Below are 18,901 nucleotides of genomic sequence, written 5' to 3'. Positions count from 1 at the left end.
ATAAAAGAGATCTATGAAATTCCCTTTATGATGTGCTGGGTAGAATATGGACTTAGGTTTGAGTCCTTTATGTGAAAATGTGTCACTCTTGATTGGTAGATCGACCTCTAGCATGGTGGTGTTTTTAGCCGACATCAGGTTGAAATGTCTCTTAAGGGTCAACTTTCTAATAAATTGATTTAGATCTATAAAAAGGTTGAAATCATTGTAAGGAGAGCTGTGACAAAAAGATAATCTCTTTCTTAGGACATCTAATTCAAAAGAGGTTGATTTATGATTGGAGATATTGAAGATTTTAACCTGGTTTGGGATTCATTCTCCATGATAACTTGGTGTAAGAATAAGTGTCTTCTTGTGAGGACTCATCTGTTTCTAAATCTTCCTCCTCTACATCCTCTTCTTATAGATTTTTTTATTTTTTTTAAACTCTTTGGTATTAGAGGGGGAGCTTGATGTATTATTTCTTTTAACTGTACCTGTATGGGTGTCAATTGATATGAGGGAGTGCGGTTCACTGCTTGAGGTAACCCTAAAAAAGACACACTAGGGCACATTTACCAAGGGTCCGAACGCTGCACTTTCGTCGAGTTTCGAGATTATTTCTGTTTTGCGACGAATAGCCCCAGGTTTTTTTTTGTAGTCATAATCAATAGTGTTACAATCATTAGTGCCACTCAGGGCATTGATAGATCAAATTGATACAGGTCTTATGTAGCCTGTGAAGACATACTCACGTTCAATAATATAGTTTCCTGATGTTTCCCATCCTTCCAATACACGGTGCAAGTAAGGACAGCTTAGGTTTTTGCTTCACAGCAAAATGTATACAGAGATACAGCAGGGATGTCAGGCCTACAGTGCTCTCCCCCTGCAGCCCCTACTGCGACCTGTGTAAGTGTTACACGGACCACAGCCAAAACCTGCAGCAGCTATTGCTCTGGATGTGGTGTCACTTCTGCGCCTCTGTATAAATACAGACCGGGCTGATGGTAGGTGCAGCACTAGACCAAAGCACCAGAGGGGGTAAGTACAACTGATTTCTTGTTTTGACACCCCCCACTCCTTTAGCTCAGACAACCCCTTTGATTATGGAGGGCAATGTATATGTTAGTTGGTCAGTAGCTTAGGGTTAGTGGGGCTAAACTTAGTCGCCACATTAAGGTTTCCGGTGGTTACATTCACACTCTGCATTTGAATTACATTTGGAGAGGAGAGGAGTTTCTCCCCATCGCTTATGTACAATGCACATTCCTGATCGCAACCCAACAATATAAAAAACCATTATGAAATCTTTTACATATATTGTGTGCCAAGCTGGGGGGGGGGCCCACTCTAAACAAGGTGCTCTATACAACTGGGCCCTTTAATGTGGCCCTGCCTGTAACATAATCACAGCCAGAGGTTTGAACGAGACCTCTGTATCTTCCATGTACAAATTCTTTTTAGGCCCGGTCCATAGAACTGTCAGTTACAGTACAATTACAATACATTGCTGTACAGAGGTATGAATTGTATTTTAAAGGATCATGGCATCAAAAATCCAGTTTAAAAAATAAATAATAAAAAAAACCTAAAATTTGCAAATTTTTTGAGAAATTAGTAATTTTCTAAATTTAACTGCTTTTGCGGCCAATTTTTTCCACTTACTAACATTTCCCATATTTCAACTTTAGGTTTTCAGCATTTTTAATGAAAATACTGGAGACCACAGAGGAGAAAAAAACCCTCTTTTCCTGGCTCGTTTTCTCTTCTCTGAACCACACTGCAGCTTCTTCTCTCCTCCATGTAGCACTCAGCTCTGTGTTCCCAATAGGTTGTATGGACCAGAATCGGGTCTCTGAGAAGAGCTGCCAGTGGACCCAGAAGAATTAGAATACAGCTGACAAGTTGTTAAGACTCTTGGGTCCTCTCCCGGTGGCCGCTCATTACCTGGCCCTCGGCACCCTGTCCGCAGAGTGCAGGCCACGGGTTGTGTACCAGTCTGTGTATATGTTCAGTAGTGAAGCTCCTCAATCCCAGATCAGAGGGGAAAAAAAGGCAGAGTTGAACGTGTGCAGCCCAAGGTCTTCAGTACCAGCACTTAATACAGTACTGACGCCTAAGCTCTGCCAGCAGAAGGGACCCGGTCCAGCATACAGGCCCATTCCCACCTGAATAACTAAGAGACACTTTTGGGGTATGTGAAAGGAGTGACGAATCCATATATGATCTAGGGTTTACAGAGCACCCTCTCAATGAGATGCTAAATCTCCACTATAGACGCAACTCTTAATATCTATTATATAAGTGGGAGTCCCAGCAGATCAGTATAGTACTAAATGCAGAATGTCAGACTTAAATAGTTTATTAATTATAAAACATTACATATAAAGTGGGACATCAACAATAAATACAAGTCACCCATCACCTCACAGAACCCATTTGTTCCAGTTGACTTCAGAAGGGAAGATGCCCCCCATCCTTATGGTGCAGTCTATGCTGGGCTCATAAAACACTGTTACATCTTCCGATAATTTGCTGCTTTGGAACAGTTGTGGGATTCTGGACTTGGAAAAGAGAGATGCTTTGGTAGAGGTTTCAATGTAGCGCTTTCTTATGCAGTCCATTTGTTCCAGAACCTGAATAAAGGAAAAAAGTATCATAGACAGGATAAGCATAGGATTTATTATAGTCCAATTCCAAGAGCCGTATTCATTCTTTTCTGTTGGTGTTTTTGTGGCATCATTTTTAAGATGTAGAAGGCCTCTGTCTCATGAAGGTTAGTGATTCGCATCAACAAAGCAAACAATTCATTATACCGGATAGCAGAGATGCGAGTGCCTCCGGCTCATTTGCATAAAGTTAAAAAGTTGACATTTCGATATAGAAGAAAGTCCGGAGCATGCCAGAAGGGTCCCTCATCACCCCTAAGGTAACAAGCATACATTTCAGGACAGTCTACCACCGCTAAATGTGGGGGTAGATGTCCTTTAAAGCACCAATTGTTTATGCACTGCAATACTTATCCATATAATTGTATAAAGAGGCAGCAGAGCCTTGTAGGGAGGACACTCCCTATTTTATACATATAAACACACTGTAAAAAAGTGTTTTTTTTTTTTTTAAACGTATTACCTGCAATAACTCCAGTATGATGACGGGCTGCAGCACATCATTGTAATGCTGTATTAGGTCATGCTGTGTAATGCCCGGTTTGGTCATTATTTGGTATAACACAGCCTCCAGCATTCCTTTACACACTGGTTTATTCAGGCTGCCGTCCACAACCCGCCACGGCCTGCCAAGGAAGGAGCAATGCGGATCCCTGCAAGAAAAGGAAATTAGCTTTCTAAAATTCTCAGTAAATCCACGGCCCATGTTACTAAGCTAAAGTGAGCTTCAGAAGGCACCAATGGGCAGGATACAGTCAGTCCGTGCCGCTGCATGATGCATAGTCTAGTCCATCGATAACAATATCACTTACCTCTCATATATCCCCATAGAATCTGCTGAAGAAAATAAAAAGGGAAAATATTGTAACTGCTAATTTAACATGTCATGCAGATAAGAACTTGCTATTCTACACTGAAGAAATAAAAAATGTGCACTGGTTCTTAGTTAGGAGTCAAATACATCTACTGTACAAGCATCAGGGCAGCCGTCTACCAGGCAGTTACATAGACATTACAAAATTACCATGGCAAGAAATTTTCATGATGACCATTTACAAAATTACAGTTGTTCGTGGTGCACAGTTTGCCCCTTAAGGAGCTACTCACGGTATAAGACCGCTCCACACAGACTTTGAAAAATTGATGTGGTAGGAATCCTAGTGTTAGAGTGACACCTGGTGGTGGAAATTTTAATCGTCCCTACTTGTAAACTGTATGTGTAACTTATACGATCGCAACATTGTAACATTTGTTCAGAGGATTGTAATGATTGTATTATCATTGTATCTAATATCTAATATGGGATTATATGGGAAATGTGAAAACATTGCTGATGAGAAACCGAATCACTATATGTTATTAGTGTTATGTGTAAAAACTGATTTTATGGGGGTTTTGAATGTATATAAAATAATGTTCGTTGAAAATAAAAGTTTTATGTGTAGTAGATTAGGAATATGTATAAAAGAAGGGACAGGTGTTTGAGACGCTAGCAACGCCCCGGAAGAAGCCTTGCCGGCGAAACCCTGGGTCGGGCGGATAGGAAAGCTAGCATCCCGTTATGTGAATTTGTGATATGCGCATTTTTAATGGACTCTTGTGAGTATGATGAACTGAAATAAATTTTAATTTTGTTGGAACGTACCACACCATCTGCCTGCATATTTTCTTCCAGCTACAAATATAATTAAAGGAGGATAATGAGAGTGCGATGGTGATAGTCTGAATGGTGACATACTTTCAGCAGGAGAAACTGAAGATTGGTGCTGTTCATCGATGTTTTAAGATAGAATAACGAGGGAGAAGAAGAATATTTGGAGCTCCGGTCATAGTGAAATTATTTTCTCTATTTCTGTGGACATTTAAAAAATTGCTGAAGAAATTCCCCTATCTCATGTGTAGAGACCTATGATCTCTCCCTAATGCTCTAAATATCATCTACAGTCACAAACCAATCGCACCGATCACTATGTCTGTACTCCACCGCACCAGGGGTATTCATAGATTGCTATATTCTTACCAGTTTCCACTTTTGGAGTGAGGAGGTCACTGTCAGACACTCTTGGTCCTTTTGGAAGCGTAGTTTTTTCTGCATCATTTGCGCTCTCAGAGTCCACAGTCTCTACTAAAGCTTTCTTACTTGGTGGCTCATTGGTACTGGTGTCACCATCAGCCCGGTCTTCAGGGGGTTGCTGCGCCGCCTCGGAGACATCCACGTCTTTACCAAGAAGCACTTTGTCTTGTTCCTTCAGAGTGTATAAATGCAGGACCCAGGGATCAGCGTGAATTGTGGCCACCAGTCTGATACAGGCTCCTCCCACTTGTAGCACTTGTCTGTATGTTAGAAGATCCTTAGAGAAATAGTAATTAGAGAATAGTAAGATTACAATATACACCAACTACTACTATTACAAATTATTATCTCTGAACGCAGTAACACCAATTTGCCATTTGTCAGGGTCTGGATCATTTCCTTAAAGGGGTTTTCCCATGAAAAAAAATTCTCAATCCCCTAGTGAGGTTAACATAATTCAGATGATTTTTAACCCTTTGCTTTACAATTTTACTGCCGTTTTGGCTACTATCACTCCGTGATGGTCAGTGTATGATTTCAGGGGGTGGGCAGGGGCAGACACTTCATGATCCCTCTAGTTCTCAGTGTGGTGACAATGTGGTTGGATTATCAGGTTTATATACACTTTCATTTAGTTTCTGAACATTGTACTGGTATCTGACACATAGAAAAGGGAGAGGAGACAGATCGGAAATGATGAGATCCATTAGATGCCTATTGCACACAATGACAGTCAGCACTCCTACATCTCTGCTATTCCACAACACACTAGATCTGCTGTGCCTTCCTGCTGTGCCTCCCCAGATAAAGAACTTATCTGCCTGTATCTTGTAGTTCTACATGATTTGATCCATGCCTCTAGGAGCCCATAACGAACTGTTCCTGCCGTGCCCTTCACCCCAGCTGCCATTCTCCATTCCTTTTGTAGGTCACTTGATGTCATCCTGCAGTTACTGAGTGACATTTGAATATGCAGACGGTCTGCCCGGGCATTAAAGAGCCTCTTTTGCTCTCTGCCAGTCTGTAGTTTTGTTGTCCCCAATGTCTGCTGCTTGACCTTGTTGTAATGGACTGCAGTCTTTGAAATTTTAAGGATGGAGCCAACTTGACGCTCACTGTATCCCTCTACTAGAAAGGAAAGAATTGAGCCCTTCTTTTCTTCACCCAAGACTTTTCTTTTCAACACCTTTTTCATGGTTAAGTGTATTTTTTTCATTCAAATTACTTTTGGTTTATTGTTAGCCCTTGTTTTGCCATGCAGTTTGTCTTATTGAAAAAGGATTGTGAAGATTGCAGCAGGGATTTTATATTTTACTTCACGTAATAAGATTTAGTTCAGGTGATCACCCAACCAGAAGCACATAAAGTAGAATAAGGTGTACTTTTATTGGAAGTCAGCTGACACTGGGATGGAATGGCTGTCAAACACATGGAGATGCTGACTTTTAGAAAATTATGCAGTGAGCTCTTACCCATATTTGTTATATTTGGGCACGGCATTTATCCTACATAGATGGGCACACCATGACTTCTCATGACTTATCTACTCTCAACCTACGTATATGGGCACAGAATAACAGCTCCTATCTTATATACACACAACAGAGTATACAGCATCTACTCCTATCCTTTATACATAGCAGAGCACTGTATATCTACTATTATTCATGGATACAGCACAGTATAACAACTCTTACCCTGCATACATGGGCACAGCACAGTATAACAACTCTTACCCTGCATACATGGGCACAGCACAGTATAACAACTCTTACCCTGCATACATGGGCACAGCACAGTATAACAACTCTTACCCTGCATACATGGGCACAGCACAGTATAACAACTCTTACCCTGCATATATGGGCACAGCACAGTATAACAACTCTTACCCTGCATACATGGGCACAGCACAGTATAACAACTCTTACCCTGCACACATGGGCACAGCACAGTATAACAACTCTTACCCTGCATACATGGGCACAGCACAGTATAACAACTCTTACCCTGCATACATGGGCACAGCACAGTATAGCAACTCTTACCCTGCATACATGGGCACAGCACAGTATAACAACTCTTACCCTGCATACATGGGCACAGCACAGTATAACAACTCTTACCCTGCATACATGGGCACACCACAGTATAACAACTGTTACCCTGCATACATGGGCACAGCACAGTATAACAACTCTTACCCTACGTACAGTGCACAGCACAGTATAACAACTCTTACCCTACGTACAGTGCACAGCACAGTATAACAACTCTTACCCTGCATACATGGGCACACCACAGTATAACAACTCTTACCCTGCATACATGGGCACAGCACAGTATAACAACTCTTACCCTGCATACATGGGCACAGCACAGTATAACAACTCTTACCCTGCATACATGGGCACAGCACAGTATAGCAACTCATACCCTGCGTACATGGCACAGCACAGTATAACAACTCATACCCTGCGTACATGGGCACAGCACAGTATAACAACTCTTACCCTGCATACATGGGCACAGCACAGTATAACAACTCTTACCCTGCATACATGGGCACAGCACAGTATAACAACTCTTACCCTGCATACATGGGCACAGCACAGTATAACAACTCTTACCCTGCATATATGGGCACAGCACAGTATAACAACTCTTACCCTGCATACATGGGCACAGCACAGTATAACAACTCTTACCCTGCACACATGGGCACAGCACAGTATAACAACTCTTACCCTGCATACATGGGCACAGCACAGTATAACAACTCTTACCCTGCATACATGGGCACAGCACAGTATAGCAACTCTTACCCTGCATACATGGGCACAGCACAGTATAACAACTCTTACCCTGCATACATGGGCACAGCACAGTATAACAACTCTTACCCTGCATACATGGGCACACCACAGTATAACAACTGTTACCCTGCATACATGGGCACAGCACAGTATAACAACTCTTACCCTACGTACAGTGCACAGCACAGTATAACAACTCTTACCCTGCATACATGGGCACACCACAGTATAACAACTCTTACCCTGCATACATGGGCACAGCACAGTATAACAACTCTTACCCTGCATACATGGGCACAGCACAGTATAACAACTCTTACCCTGCATACATGGGCACAGCACAGTATAGCAACTCATACCCTGCGTACATGGCACAGCACAGTATAACAACTCATACCCTGCGTACATGGCACAGCACAGTATAACAACTCTTACCCTACGTACATGGGCACAGCGCAGTATAACAACTCTTACCCTGCATACATGGGCACAGTACAGTGAGTGAGATTTATTAATTTCGGACATGAGACCAGTGCAGAGCATGACTACACACCTTCTGCAGTGTCTATATGATCATTGTGTCCGATTCTGGATGATTAATTTGGAATACTTTGAGACTGTTAAGTTATATTTGGTATCATATGTTAGTAAGTCTAGTTCCCTGCACATTTTTTTTGGCGCATGAACTTTTTGTTGCTAAGCCACGCCCCTTTTTAAACCAGTCTGAAAAGTGCCTAAAAACTGTAAAACCCATAATAAGTGTTTCAATAAAGTGTTTTCAATTAATGTTTAAAGGGGGAGTAAAGAAAGTATAAAGGACTCATTAATACTTATTTTCTCTAATGATCCAGAACGGGACGTTACAGCAGCCTAAAGGAAACAGAAGAATAGAAGTCTGACCCCAAAGAATAAGCTTATGACTTACCTGTATGTACAGCTGTAAAGATTTGGTTCTTTCATTTTCTACATCTTCATATTTTAGAAACTTTTCCCCCAGATCAAACACTTTAATTCCAAAGTATGACGCAGCTTCAATAGCAGTAAAGATTTCCCGTACACAGTCCACGTCTTTTGGGGTGTATTCGTGGCTCTTTATACACTGGTCAATGAATGTGCTGAAGTTCTGATCTTTGGTGTTTACAATGTCAGTGAAGAGAGGAGGAAGGGAGGGCAGGGCCGTCATAAAATCACTGAAGGAACCTAGGAAGAGAAAGCAGTTCATCAAAAAACTATTTAGATCGGATTCCAATATCACTTCTGTTTCCCAACATTTGCTTTAGTGGACTTCTAAAGATGCTCCTATATCTTCACGAGCTGCACGACAGACACTTGCTCAGGATACAGCCACACTCACTTTTGGCTGAGGGAATACGTGTGGGGAGAGTGTGTTAGCCACTGCCATACTATAATAGGTGCATTGTAGAGAACGTCAGGTCTCCTTAACCCCTTAAGGACGCAGGGTATTTTCGCTAATTTCTCGCTCCCCATCTTCAAAAATCCATAACTTTTTAATTTTTCCGTGTATAGAGCTGTGTGAGGGCTTATTTTGTGCATAACAAATTTTACTTTCCCATGATGTTATTTATTTTTCCATGCCATGTAGTGGGAAGCCGCAAAAAAATTCCAAATGTGGAAAAATTGAAAAAAACACGTGTGCATCATGTTCTTGTGGGCTCAGTTTTTACGACTTTCACTCTTCGCTCCAAATAACACGCCTACTTTATTCTTTGGTTCGGTACGATCGCGGTGATACCAAAATTAATAAAGGTTTTATTGCGTTTTAATACAATTTTCAAAAATTAAAACGAATGTGTACAAAAAAGAAAAAAAAAATTTTGCCATCTTCTGACGCGAATAACTTTTTCATACTTTGGCGCACGGAGCTGTGTGAGGTGTAATTTTTTGCGAAATGAGCCGACGTTCTCATTGCTACCGTTTTAAGGACTGTGCGACATTTTGATCATTTTTTATAAAATTTTTTATGTCATCTAAAAAGGTGTAAAAGTCACGTTTTGGACATTTGGGCGCCATTTGCCGTTCCGAAGGTCACCGCCGTCAATAACCGTTTTTATATTTTGATACATCGGGCATTTTGGGACGTGGCGATACTTAATGTGTCTGTGATTTTTACTATTTATTATATTTTATATCAGTTCTAGGGAAAGGGGGGCGATTTGAACTTTTAATATTTTATTATTTTTTTTACATTTTTTAAACTTTTTTTTTTCTTTTTTTCCCACTATTTCTTAGACCCTCTAGGGTACATTAACCCTAGATGGTCTGATCGCTCCTGCCATATACTACTACTGTATTGCAGTATATGGCATTTCTGCTCACTATTCATTACAATGAGCCACAGGCCAAATTTAAAGTGCCACCGGTGACTTTGCCGGCGGCAAAGAAAAGGTAAGCACCGACCGTGGGTGATAGCGATGGGTCTTTGCTGCGATATGCAGCAAAGCCCATCTCTGTATGAAGAAGGCTCAGCCCTTGAGCCTTCTTCATACAACCTTCACAGCTCCATGGCGGATATATCCGTCACAGAGCGTGAAGGGGTTAAAGGAAATCTACCATTTGATTTGATGCATTATGAATAGAGATGAGCGAACATACTCGTCCGAGCTTGATGCTCGATCGAGCATTAGCGTACTCGTAACTGCTCGTTGCTCGGACGAGTATTTCGCCCGCTCGAGAAAATGGCAGCTCCCGCCGTTTTGCTTTTTGGCGGCCAGAAACAGAGCCAATCACAAGCCAGGAGACTCTGCACTCCACCCAGCATGACGTGGTACCCTTACACGTAGATAGCAGTGGTTGGCTGGCCAGATCAGGTGACCCTGGGATAGACTAGCCGCAGCCCGCGCTGCTCGGATCATTCTGTGTCTGGATGCCGCTAGGGAGAGAGCTGCTGCTGGTCAGGGAAAGCGTTAGGGTGTTCTATTAGCTTACTGTTAGGCAGGAGTGATTCTACAACAGCCCTTCTTAGGGCTACAATAACGTTATCCTTTTTTTTTTATTTGCTTGTGGCTGGGCTTGCTGGCAGTGCAGCTAGTACCATATTGTGAGGAATTAGCAGGGGGACTTGCTACCGTTGTGTTTAGCTCTTAGTGACACACATATCCACCTCAAACACCAAAGTGGGAAACTTTATTAGGGGTTTGATTTCAATTAGGCACAGTCTGCCAGTTTCTTTTTATTTTACGTTTATTTTTTTCATAACTCAGCGTCATCTCATCTGGCATAGTAGTGTGCTTTAATACTTGGCTAGAAAATAGCCATAGGAGAATCCAAACGGCTTACTTACGCCTACAGTAGCGTTATATATATTTGATTTCTGGTTTATCTGCTGGTGGCTGTAGTTGTTGCAGTGCATCTACTAGCAAATTGTGAGCAATTTGGAGTGAGACTTGCGACCGCTGTGTTTTGCGCTTAGTGACGCACATATCCATCGCAAAGACCAAAGTGGGAAAATTTATTAGGGCCCGGGGTTGGATTTCAATTAGGCACAGTCTGCCATTTCCTTTTTTATTTTACGTTTATTTTTTTCATAACTCAGCGTCATCTCATCTGGCATAGTAGTGTGCTTTAATACTTGGCTAGAAAATAGCCATAGGAGAATCCAAACGGCTTACTTACGCCTACAGTAGCGTTATATATATTTGATTTCTGGTTTATCTGCTGGTGGCTGTAGTTGTTGCAGTGCATCTACTAGCAAATTGTGAGCAATTTGGAGTGAGACTGGCGACCACTGTGTTTTGCGCTTAGTGACGCACATATCCATCGCAAAGACCGAAGTGGGAAAATTTATTAGGGCCCGGGGTTGGATTTCAATTAGGCACAGTCTGCCATTTCCTTTTTTATTTTACGTTTATTTTTTTCATAACTCAGCGTCATCTCATCTGGCATAGTAGTGTGCTTTAATACTTGGCTAGAAAATAGCCATAGGAGAATCCAAACGGCTTACTTACGCCTACAGTAGCGTTATATATATTTGATTTCTGGTTGATCTGCTGGTGGCTGTAGTTGTTACAGTGCATCTACTAGCAAATTGTGAGCAATTTGGAGTGAGACTTGCGACCACTGTGTTTTGCGCTTAGTGACGCACATATCCATCGCAAAGACCGAAGTGGGAAAATTTATTAGGGCCCGGGGTTGGATTTCAATTAGGCACAGTCTGCCATTTCCTTTTTTATTTTACGTTTATTTTTTTCATAACTCAGCGTCATCTCATCTGGCATAGCAGTGTGCTTTCATACTTGGCTAGAAAATAGCCATAGCAATAGCAATAGGATAGCATCGTTTGGTTTTAAAAACTAAAAAACACAAAAAAAAGGTAAAAAAAAAATTAAAGTTATAACTCTCCTTTTCAAAATGTTTAACCCGAGGGCTAGGGGTAGAGGACGAGGGCGGGGACGTGGGCGTCCAACTACTGCAGGGGTCAGAGGCCGTGGTCCTGGGCGGGGTGAGACACCACCTGCTGATGAGGGAGCAGGGGAACGCCGCAGAGCTACACTCCCTAGGTTCATGTCTGAAGTTACTGGGACTCGTGGTAGAGCACTGTTGAGGCCAGAACAGTGCGAACAGGTGATGTCGTGGATTGCCGACAATGCTTCGAGCAATTTGTCCACCAGTCAGTCTTCCACGCAGTCCACCCATGTCACCGAAATCGGCACTCCTCCAGCTCCTGCACCTCAGCCTCCTCCCCCCCCAGTCTGCCCCCTCCCAGCAAAATTTGCCATTTGAACCGGCATACTCTGAGGAACTGTTTTCTGGACCCTTCCCACAGTCACAAACCACTTGTCCGGTTGCTGATGAGCAATTTTCCGATGCCCAGGTTTTCCACCAGTCGCAGTCTGTGGGTGATGATGACCTTCTTGACGTAGTGGAAGAAGTGTGTAAAGAGGTGTCCGACGATGAGGAGACACGGTTGTCAGACAGTGGGGAAGTTGTTGTCAGGGCAGGAAGTCCGAGGGGGGAGCAGACTGAGGGATCGGAGGATGATGAGGTGACAGACCCAAGCTGGGTTGAGAGGCCGGGTGAACACAGTGCTTCTGAGACGGAGGAGAGTCCTCGACCAGAACAGGTTGGAAGAGGCAGTGGTGGGGCCAGACGGAGAGGCAGGGCCAGAGCTGGTGCATCAGCGCCAAATGTGTCAACTAGTGAAGCTCCCGTGGCGAGGGCTCCTGCGGCGAGGGCTAGATTTTCAGAAGTCTGGAGGTTCTTTAAGGAAACACCGGATGACCGACGGACTGTGGTGTGCCACATTTGCCAAACCAGGATCAGCAGGGGTTCCACCACTACTAGCTTAACTACCACCAGTATGCGCAGGCATATGAATGCTAAACACCCCACTCAGTGGCAACAAGCGCGTTCACCTCCGGCCGTGCACACCACTGCTCCTTCCCCTGCGTCAGCTGATAGTCAGCCCCCTGCCCAGGACCCTGCCACAAAAACCCCATCGTCGCCTCCACGATCCTCCACAGCATCCACCAGCGTTCAGCTCTCCATACCCCAGACGCTGGAGCGGAAACGCAAATATAGTGCAACCCACCCGCACGCCCAAGCCCTTAATGTGCACATCTCCAGATTGCTAAGCCTGGAGATGCTGCCCTATGGGCTAGTAGAGACCGAGGCCTTTCGCAGCCTCATGGCGGCGGCCGCCCCTCGGTATTCGGTCCCCAGCCGCCACTACTTTTCCCGATGTGCCGTCCCAGCCCTGCACCAGCACGTGTCAGACAACATAATCCGTGCCCTGACCAACGCCGTTTCTGACAAGGTCCACCTGACCACGGACACGTGGACGAGTGCTGCCGGGCAGGGCCACTATATATCGCTGACGGCACATTGGGTTAACTTGGTGGAGGCTGGGACCGAGTCTGACCCTGCGGCTGGTCATATACTGCCGACGCCGAGGATTGCGGGGCCTACCTCGGTCCAGGTGTTTCAGGCCTACTATGCCTCCTCCTCCTCCCACCCCTCCTCCACCTCCTCCTCCGAACGACCATCCGTGGGCATGGCGCCATCAGTCGGTAGCTCTAGGCACAGCAGCAGTGCCGTCGCTAAGCGACAGCAGGCGGTGCTCAAACTGCTGAGCCTAGGCGATAAAAGGCACACCGCCCAAGAACTATTACAGGGCATCACGGCGCAGACTGATCTGTGGCTGGCACCGCTGAACCTGAAGCCAGGCATGGTTGTGTGTGACAACGGCCGTAACCTGGTGGCGGCTCTGCAACTCGGCAGACTGACACATGTGCCATGCCTGGCCCATGTGTTAAATCTGATAGTTCAGCGTTTCCTCAAGACATACCCCAATCTGTCTGATTTGCTCACGAAGGTGCGCCGCATCTGTGCGCATTTCAGGAAGTCCAGCACAGATGCTGCCACTCTCAGGGCAGCGCAGCGCCGCCTCCAACTGCCCGCTCACCGACTGTTGTGCGACGTGCCCACGAGGTGGAATTCAACACTGACCATGTTATCCAGAGTTTACCAGCAGCGCCGAGCGATTGTAGACTGCCAGATGTCAACTTCCACCAGAACTGGTAGTCAGGTCAGTCAGCTTCCTCAAGTCTACAATGAGGAGTGGACGTGGATGTCTGATATCTGTCAGGTGCTGAGTAACTTTGAGGAGTCAACACAGATGGTCAGTGGCGATGCCGCCATCATCAGCCTCACCATCCCGCTGCTTGGCCTGTTGAAAAACTCTCTGGTCAGCATGAAGTCGGAAGCTTTGCGCTCGTCACAAGAGACGGGGGAAGAAGATTCCCTTGTTGATAGCCAAAGCACCCTTAGGTCTGTTTCTCAGCGCATATCGGAGGAGGTGGAGGAGGAAGAGGAGGAGAATGTTGGCGAGACACAAGAGGGGACCATTGTTGAGTCCTTCACTGTTGAGCGTGTATGGGCAGAAGAAGAGGAGTTGGAGGAGGAGGAAATGGACATTCAGGCCAGTGAGGGGAGTGAATTCTTACGCGTTGGTACTCTGGCGCATATGGCAGATTTCATGCTAGGCTGCCTATCCCGTGACCCTCGCGTTCAAAGAATTTATTCCAGCACCGATTACTGGGTGTTCACTCTCCTGGACCCACGGTACAAGCAAAATCTTTCCACTCTCATCCCTGGAGAAGAAAGGAGTGTGAGAATGCATGAATACCAGCAGGCCCTGGTGCACAAGCTGAAACAGTATTTCCCTTCTGACAGCGCTAGCGGCAGAGTGCGTAGTTCTGCGGGACAAGTAGCGAGGGAGAGTAGGCGAGCAGGCAGCTTGTCCAGCACTGGCAAGGGTACGCTTTACAAGGCTTTTGCCAGCTTTATGTCACCCCAGCAAGACACTGTCACCTGTCCCCAGTCTCGGCAGAGTAGGGCTGATCTTTACAGAAAGATGGTGAGGGAGTACGTAGCTGACCATACCATCGTCCTAAATGATCACACAGCTCCCTACAACTACTGGGTTTCAAAGCTGGACATGTGGCACGAACTGGCGCTGTACGCCTTGGAGGTTCTTGCCTGCCCTGCCGCTAGCGTCTTGTCCGAGCGGGTTTTCAGTGCAGCTGGTGGCATCATCACCGATAAGCGTACACGCCTGTCGACTGACAGCGCTGACAGGCTGACGCTTATCAAGATGAATAAAGCCTGGATTTCTCCTAATTTCTAATCTCCACCAGGTGAAGGAAGCTCAACCTGAATAATTTATCCACTCCTCCTCCTCCTCATTTTCCTCCTTCTCCTCCTCTTTGTACAGTAAAGCAGAGGAAACTGGCTATTTTTTTACAGGGCCCACTGGCTCTAGCTATAGTACTTTATGCATTTAATTTTTATGGAGGGCCACCGACCCGGTCCTCTGTTTTAAACAATTTTTTGGACTGCCACATACAGGCACTCAATCTATTCCATTTTTCTGGAGGGCCACCTACCTGCTCCTCTGGTTTGAAAACTTTTTTGGACTGCCACATACAGGCACTATCCAAATTGAATGGTCTCCATAGCAGCCTCCACACGTTGTCTCCATTGCTACCTCCAAAAGTCGTCCATATAGCTGCCTCCATACATCGTCCCTTTATCAAACGAGGTGTGTCAGGCAGAAATTTGGGTTGTTTTCATGGATTCCACATCAAAGTTGTTAACTTTGTCGCCACCCTGCTGTGTTATCCACAAAATACACTGGCAAACTTTTACCATTTACGGATATTATTTCAGCGCTTCTTGCGCATCTGTTTACATTCCCCTCACCCGCCATATCCTAAACTTATAAGAACGCTACTACACTTGATCTTATACAAAAGGTTCTTAGAAGTGCTGTTTGGGGAGTAGCCGAGAGACAGGGGCTTGGATTGGCGAAAGCTCGCCTGGCAGCGGAGCGCCAGCTCCATGCCAAGAACCAACTAACATAGTTTTAACTGCAGCACCTTTAATCTACTACTAGTTCACTGCCTCCATACATGGCCGCCTTATCAAACGTGCTGTGTCAGGCAGAATTTTGGGTTGTTTTCATGGCTTCCACAACAAACTTGTTAACTTTGTCGCCACCCTGCTGTGTAATCCTCAAAATATACTGGCAAACTTTTACCATTTACGGATATTATTTCAGCGCTTCTTGCGCATCTGTTTACATTCCCCTCACCCGCCATATTCCAAACTTATAAGAACGCTACTACACTTAACTTGGTGCAGGCTGGGACCGAGTCTGACCCTGGGGCTGGTCATATACTGCCGACGCAGAGGATTGCGGGGCCTACCTCGGTCCAGGTGTTTCAGGCCTACTATGCCTCCTCCTCCTCCCACCCCTCCTCCACCTCCTCCTCCGAATTACCATCCGTGGGCATGGCGCCATCAGTCGGTAGCTCTAGGCACAGCAGCAGTGCCGTCGCTAAGCGACAGCAGGCGGTGCTCAAACTGCTGAGCCTAGGTGATAAAAGGCACACCGCCCAAGAGCTATTACAGGGCATTCCGCATCAAACTTGTTAACTTTGTCGCCACCGTGCTGTGTAAGCCACAAAATATACTGGAAAACTTTTTTCATTTACGGATATTATTTCAGCGCTTCTTGCGCAGATGTTTACATTCCCCTCACCCGCCATATCCCAAACTTATAAGAACGCTACTACACTTGATCTTATACAAAAGGTTCTTAGAAGTGCTGTTTGGGGAGTAGCCTAGAGACAGGGGCTTGGATTGGCAAAAGCTCGCCTGGCAGCGGAGCGCCAGCTCCATGCCAAGATCCAACTAACATAGTTTTAACTGCAGCACCTTTAATCTACTACTAGTTCACTGCCTCCATACATGGTCCCCTTATCAAACGAGCTGTGTCAGGCAGAATTTTGGGTTGTTTTCATGGCTTCCATGTTAACTTTGTCGCCACCCTGCTGTGTAATCCACAAAATATACTGGCAAACTTTTATCATGTACCGATATTATTTGAGCGCTTCTTGCTCACCTCCTTTGGTTCCTCTCTGCCACCCATTGGTTTGAAGCCGGAGTCCATTTAGGGTATGTTGCCATGCCACTCTCTAGCCTGCCGCTGCTGCCGCTGCCGCTGCATGCCGTCCCCTATAGTGTCAGGGTCAATTATTGGATGTTTTAGATGCTATCTAGCCTCATTCAGTCACTCTGTCATGGCCATGCTGTTGCCCATAATTTTGGCATAATGGTGCGATTAAGCAGCCTCAGAGGCATCCATGCATGCTGTCCCTGCTGTTTCCTGTCCATTTCCGTGGTGTTTCCATCCTTTTCTGAGGTTCCCAGGTGTTTGGCCAAGCTTCCCTGTGCAGAGCCTTGGTCCCCTTGAAAAATGCTCGAGTCTCCCATTGACTTCAATGGGGCTCGTTACTCGAAACGAGCACTCGAGCATCGGGAAAAGTTCGTCTCGAATAACGAGTACCCGAGCATTTTAGTGCTCGCTCATCTCTAATTATGAACCAAACATACCTTGAAATGCTGTAGCTACACTAATGCAGAAACATATCTTGTTTAATCCCTGTGCTGAGTGGTTTTGCGGAAAAAAACCCATTATAACATTCAGGACCTTGGGAAAGCTGGATTGCTTCAGCCTGTCATTGATAAACACATTACACAGAGCTTTATGAACAGTCCCAGACAGGACTAATGAACCCGAGCTGGACCACTCATACACAGCAGGTGGGAGATTTTGCAGTGATTGATTACTTCTGCCTGTTGGGTACAACACAGTGATTACATCATTCTCTGAGCAGTGCTTAACTAATGTAAGAAGAAAAGCGCCGAGCCAGGCAAAGGAGCGAGAGAACCTAATTAGCATAATTTTATAATCGTTTTTCAGCAAAACCACTCAGCTCAGAGATTAAACAAGATGATATGTCCCTGCATTATTGTAGCTACAGCATTTTCAAGGTATGTTTGGTTCATAATGCATCAAACCAAATGGTAGATTTCCTTTAAAGTGATTCCTAGCTTTAATATTTAAAAATATGCATGGTGGGCTCCTACCTAAGCCTTTAACAGTGATTCATCTCAGGCAAAAAGTAACACTTCAGCTAATTGGCATATGACTAGAAAGGATATTTCAACCTGTATCTGATGTTCCTTTTAGAACCGCTAAAGTTACGCCACTAAGAATTCTATAAATGTAATTCTTTTTCCTTATTATTTACAAGAACCTATTTTTACAGAACTGTTTTCCACTTCAGTAATTTTCCACTTTAGGTGTGATAAACCAGGGACACTTACTCATAGATCCAGGGACCGGGACTGTGGCAATCTTATATCTGTTATCCATGGCCTCCTTCCTTCTAAAATCTAATTTAAAAATATGCTAATTAGGTAGGTGGTTTCTGGGGGCATTACCAGAGCTCCCCCACCCTCTGCCTAATGTCATTTCACTACTGCAGAGGAAGTTTCAGCAGACAACGGGAGGTGGGAAATGCTCCCGTCAGTTTAATGAACTGTGAATCTGGCGAGACTCAGGTTCTATGTCCAAGAGCCCTTCAAGCTCATCAGCAGCATTGTAAAAGTTAGAAGGAAAAAGAGGCCATGGATAACTAATAAGAAGATTACTTCAGTCACATATCCTGGATCCATGCGTGAGTGTTCCTGAGTTACCATAATTGATTTGGATGGTAGATTTCCTTTAAATGAATGGATAGCTCAACACTCTGATTTACTGTTTAGTGTAATAAATCACCAGAGGTTATAGGCCGAGTTAACTGAAAATAAACCTCATGAAACTATCAGTTTTCCTCATTTTAATCCAAATATGACATAAAATGATACTATAATAGTTTATATTGTAGAGTAAAAGATATTATAGATTCTGTAAGATTCTGACCCCTGACTTTTTAGAATATATTTTACTATAGAAAGGGCTCCAGTGACAACACAAGGTTATAAAGACCGGC

At 44.6% G+C, this 18,901-nt stretch overlaps 1 protein-coding gene across 3 annotated transcripts in view; it reads right to left on the bottom strand.

Moving 5' to 3' along the window:
• Positions 1–2,328: 2,328 nt before the first annotated feature.
• GTF3C1 (general transcription factor IIIC subunit 1) overlaps positions 2,329–18,901 on the bottom strand; it is a 61,260-nt gene continuing 44,687 nt past the window's right edge. For 2 of the 3 annotated variants that reach the window (XM_072120792.1, XM_072120794.1), the window contains 5 exons: positions 8,467–8,741; positions 4,672–5,002; positions 3,464–3,488; positions 3,115–3,304; positions 2,329–2,618 (listed from right to left, as the gene is read on the bottom strand). In XM_072120792.1, coding sequence (XP_071976893.1) covers positions 2,409–2,618; positions 3,115–3,304; positions 3,464–3,488; positions 4,672–5,002; positions 8,467–8,741 — 1,031 coding nt within the window. In that variant the 3' untranslated portion in view covers positions 2,329–2,408. The remainder of the gene's footprint in view (positions 2,619–3,114; positions 3,305–3,463; positions 3,489–4,671; positions 5,003–8,466; positions 8,742–18,901) is intronic. The other variant, XM_072120793.1, reaches the window with a different exon arrangement.

This window comes from Engystomops pustulosus, chromosome 8, assembly GCF_040894005.1.
Source record: "Engystomops pustulosus chromosome 8, aEngPut4.maternal, whole genome shotgun sequence".
NCBI lineage: Eukaryota > Metazoa > Chordata > Amphibia > Anura > Leptodactylidae > Engystomops > Engystomops pustulosus.
The sequence above is the reverse complement of the archived record's forward strand: the minus strand, read 5'-3'. Positions and strand labels throughout refer to the sequence as shown.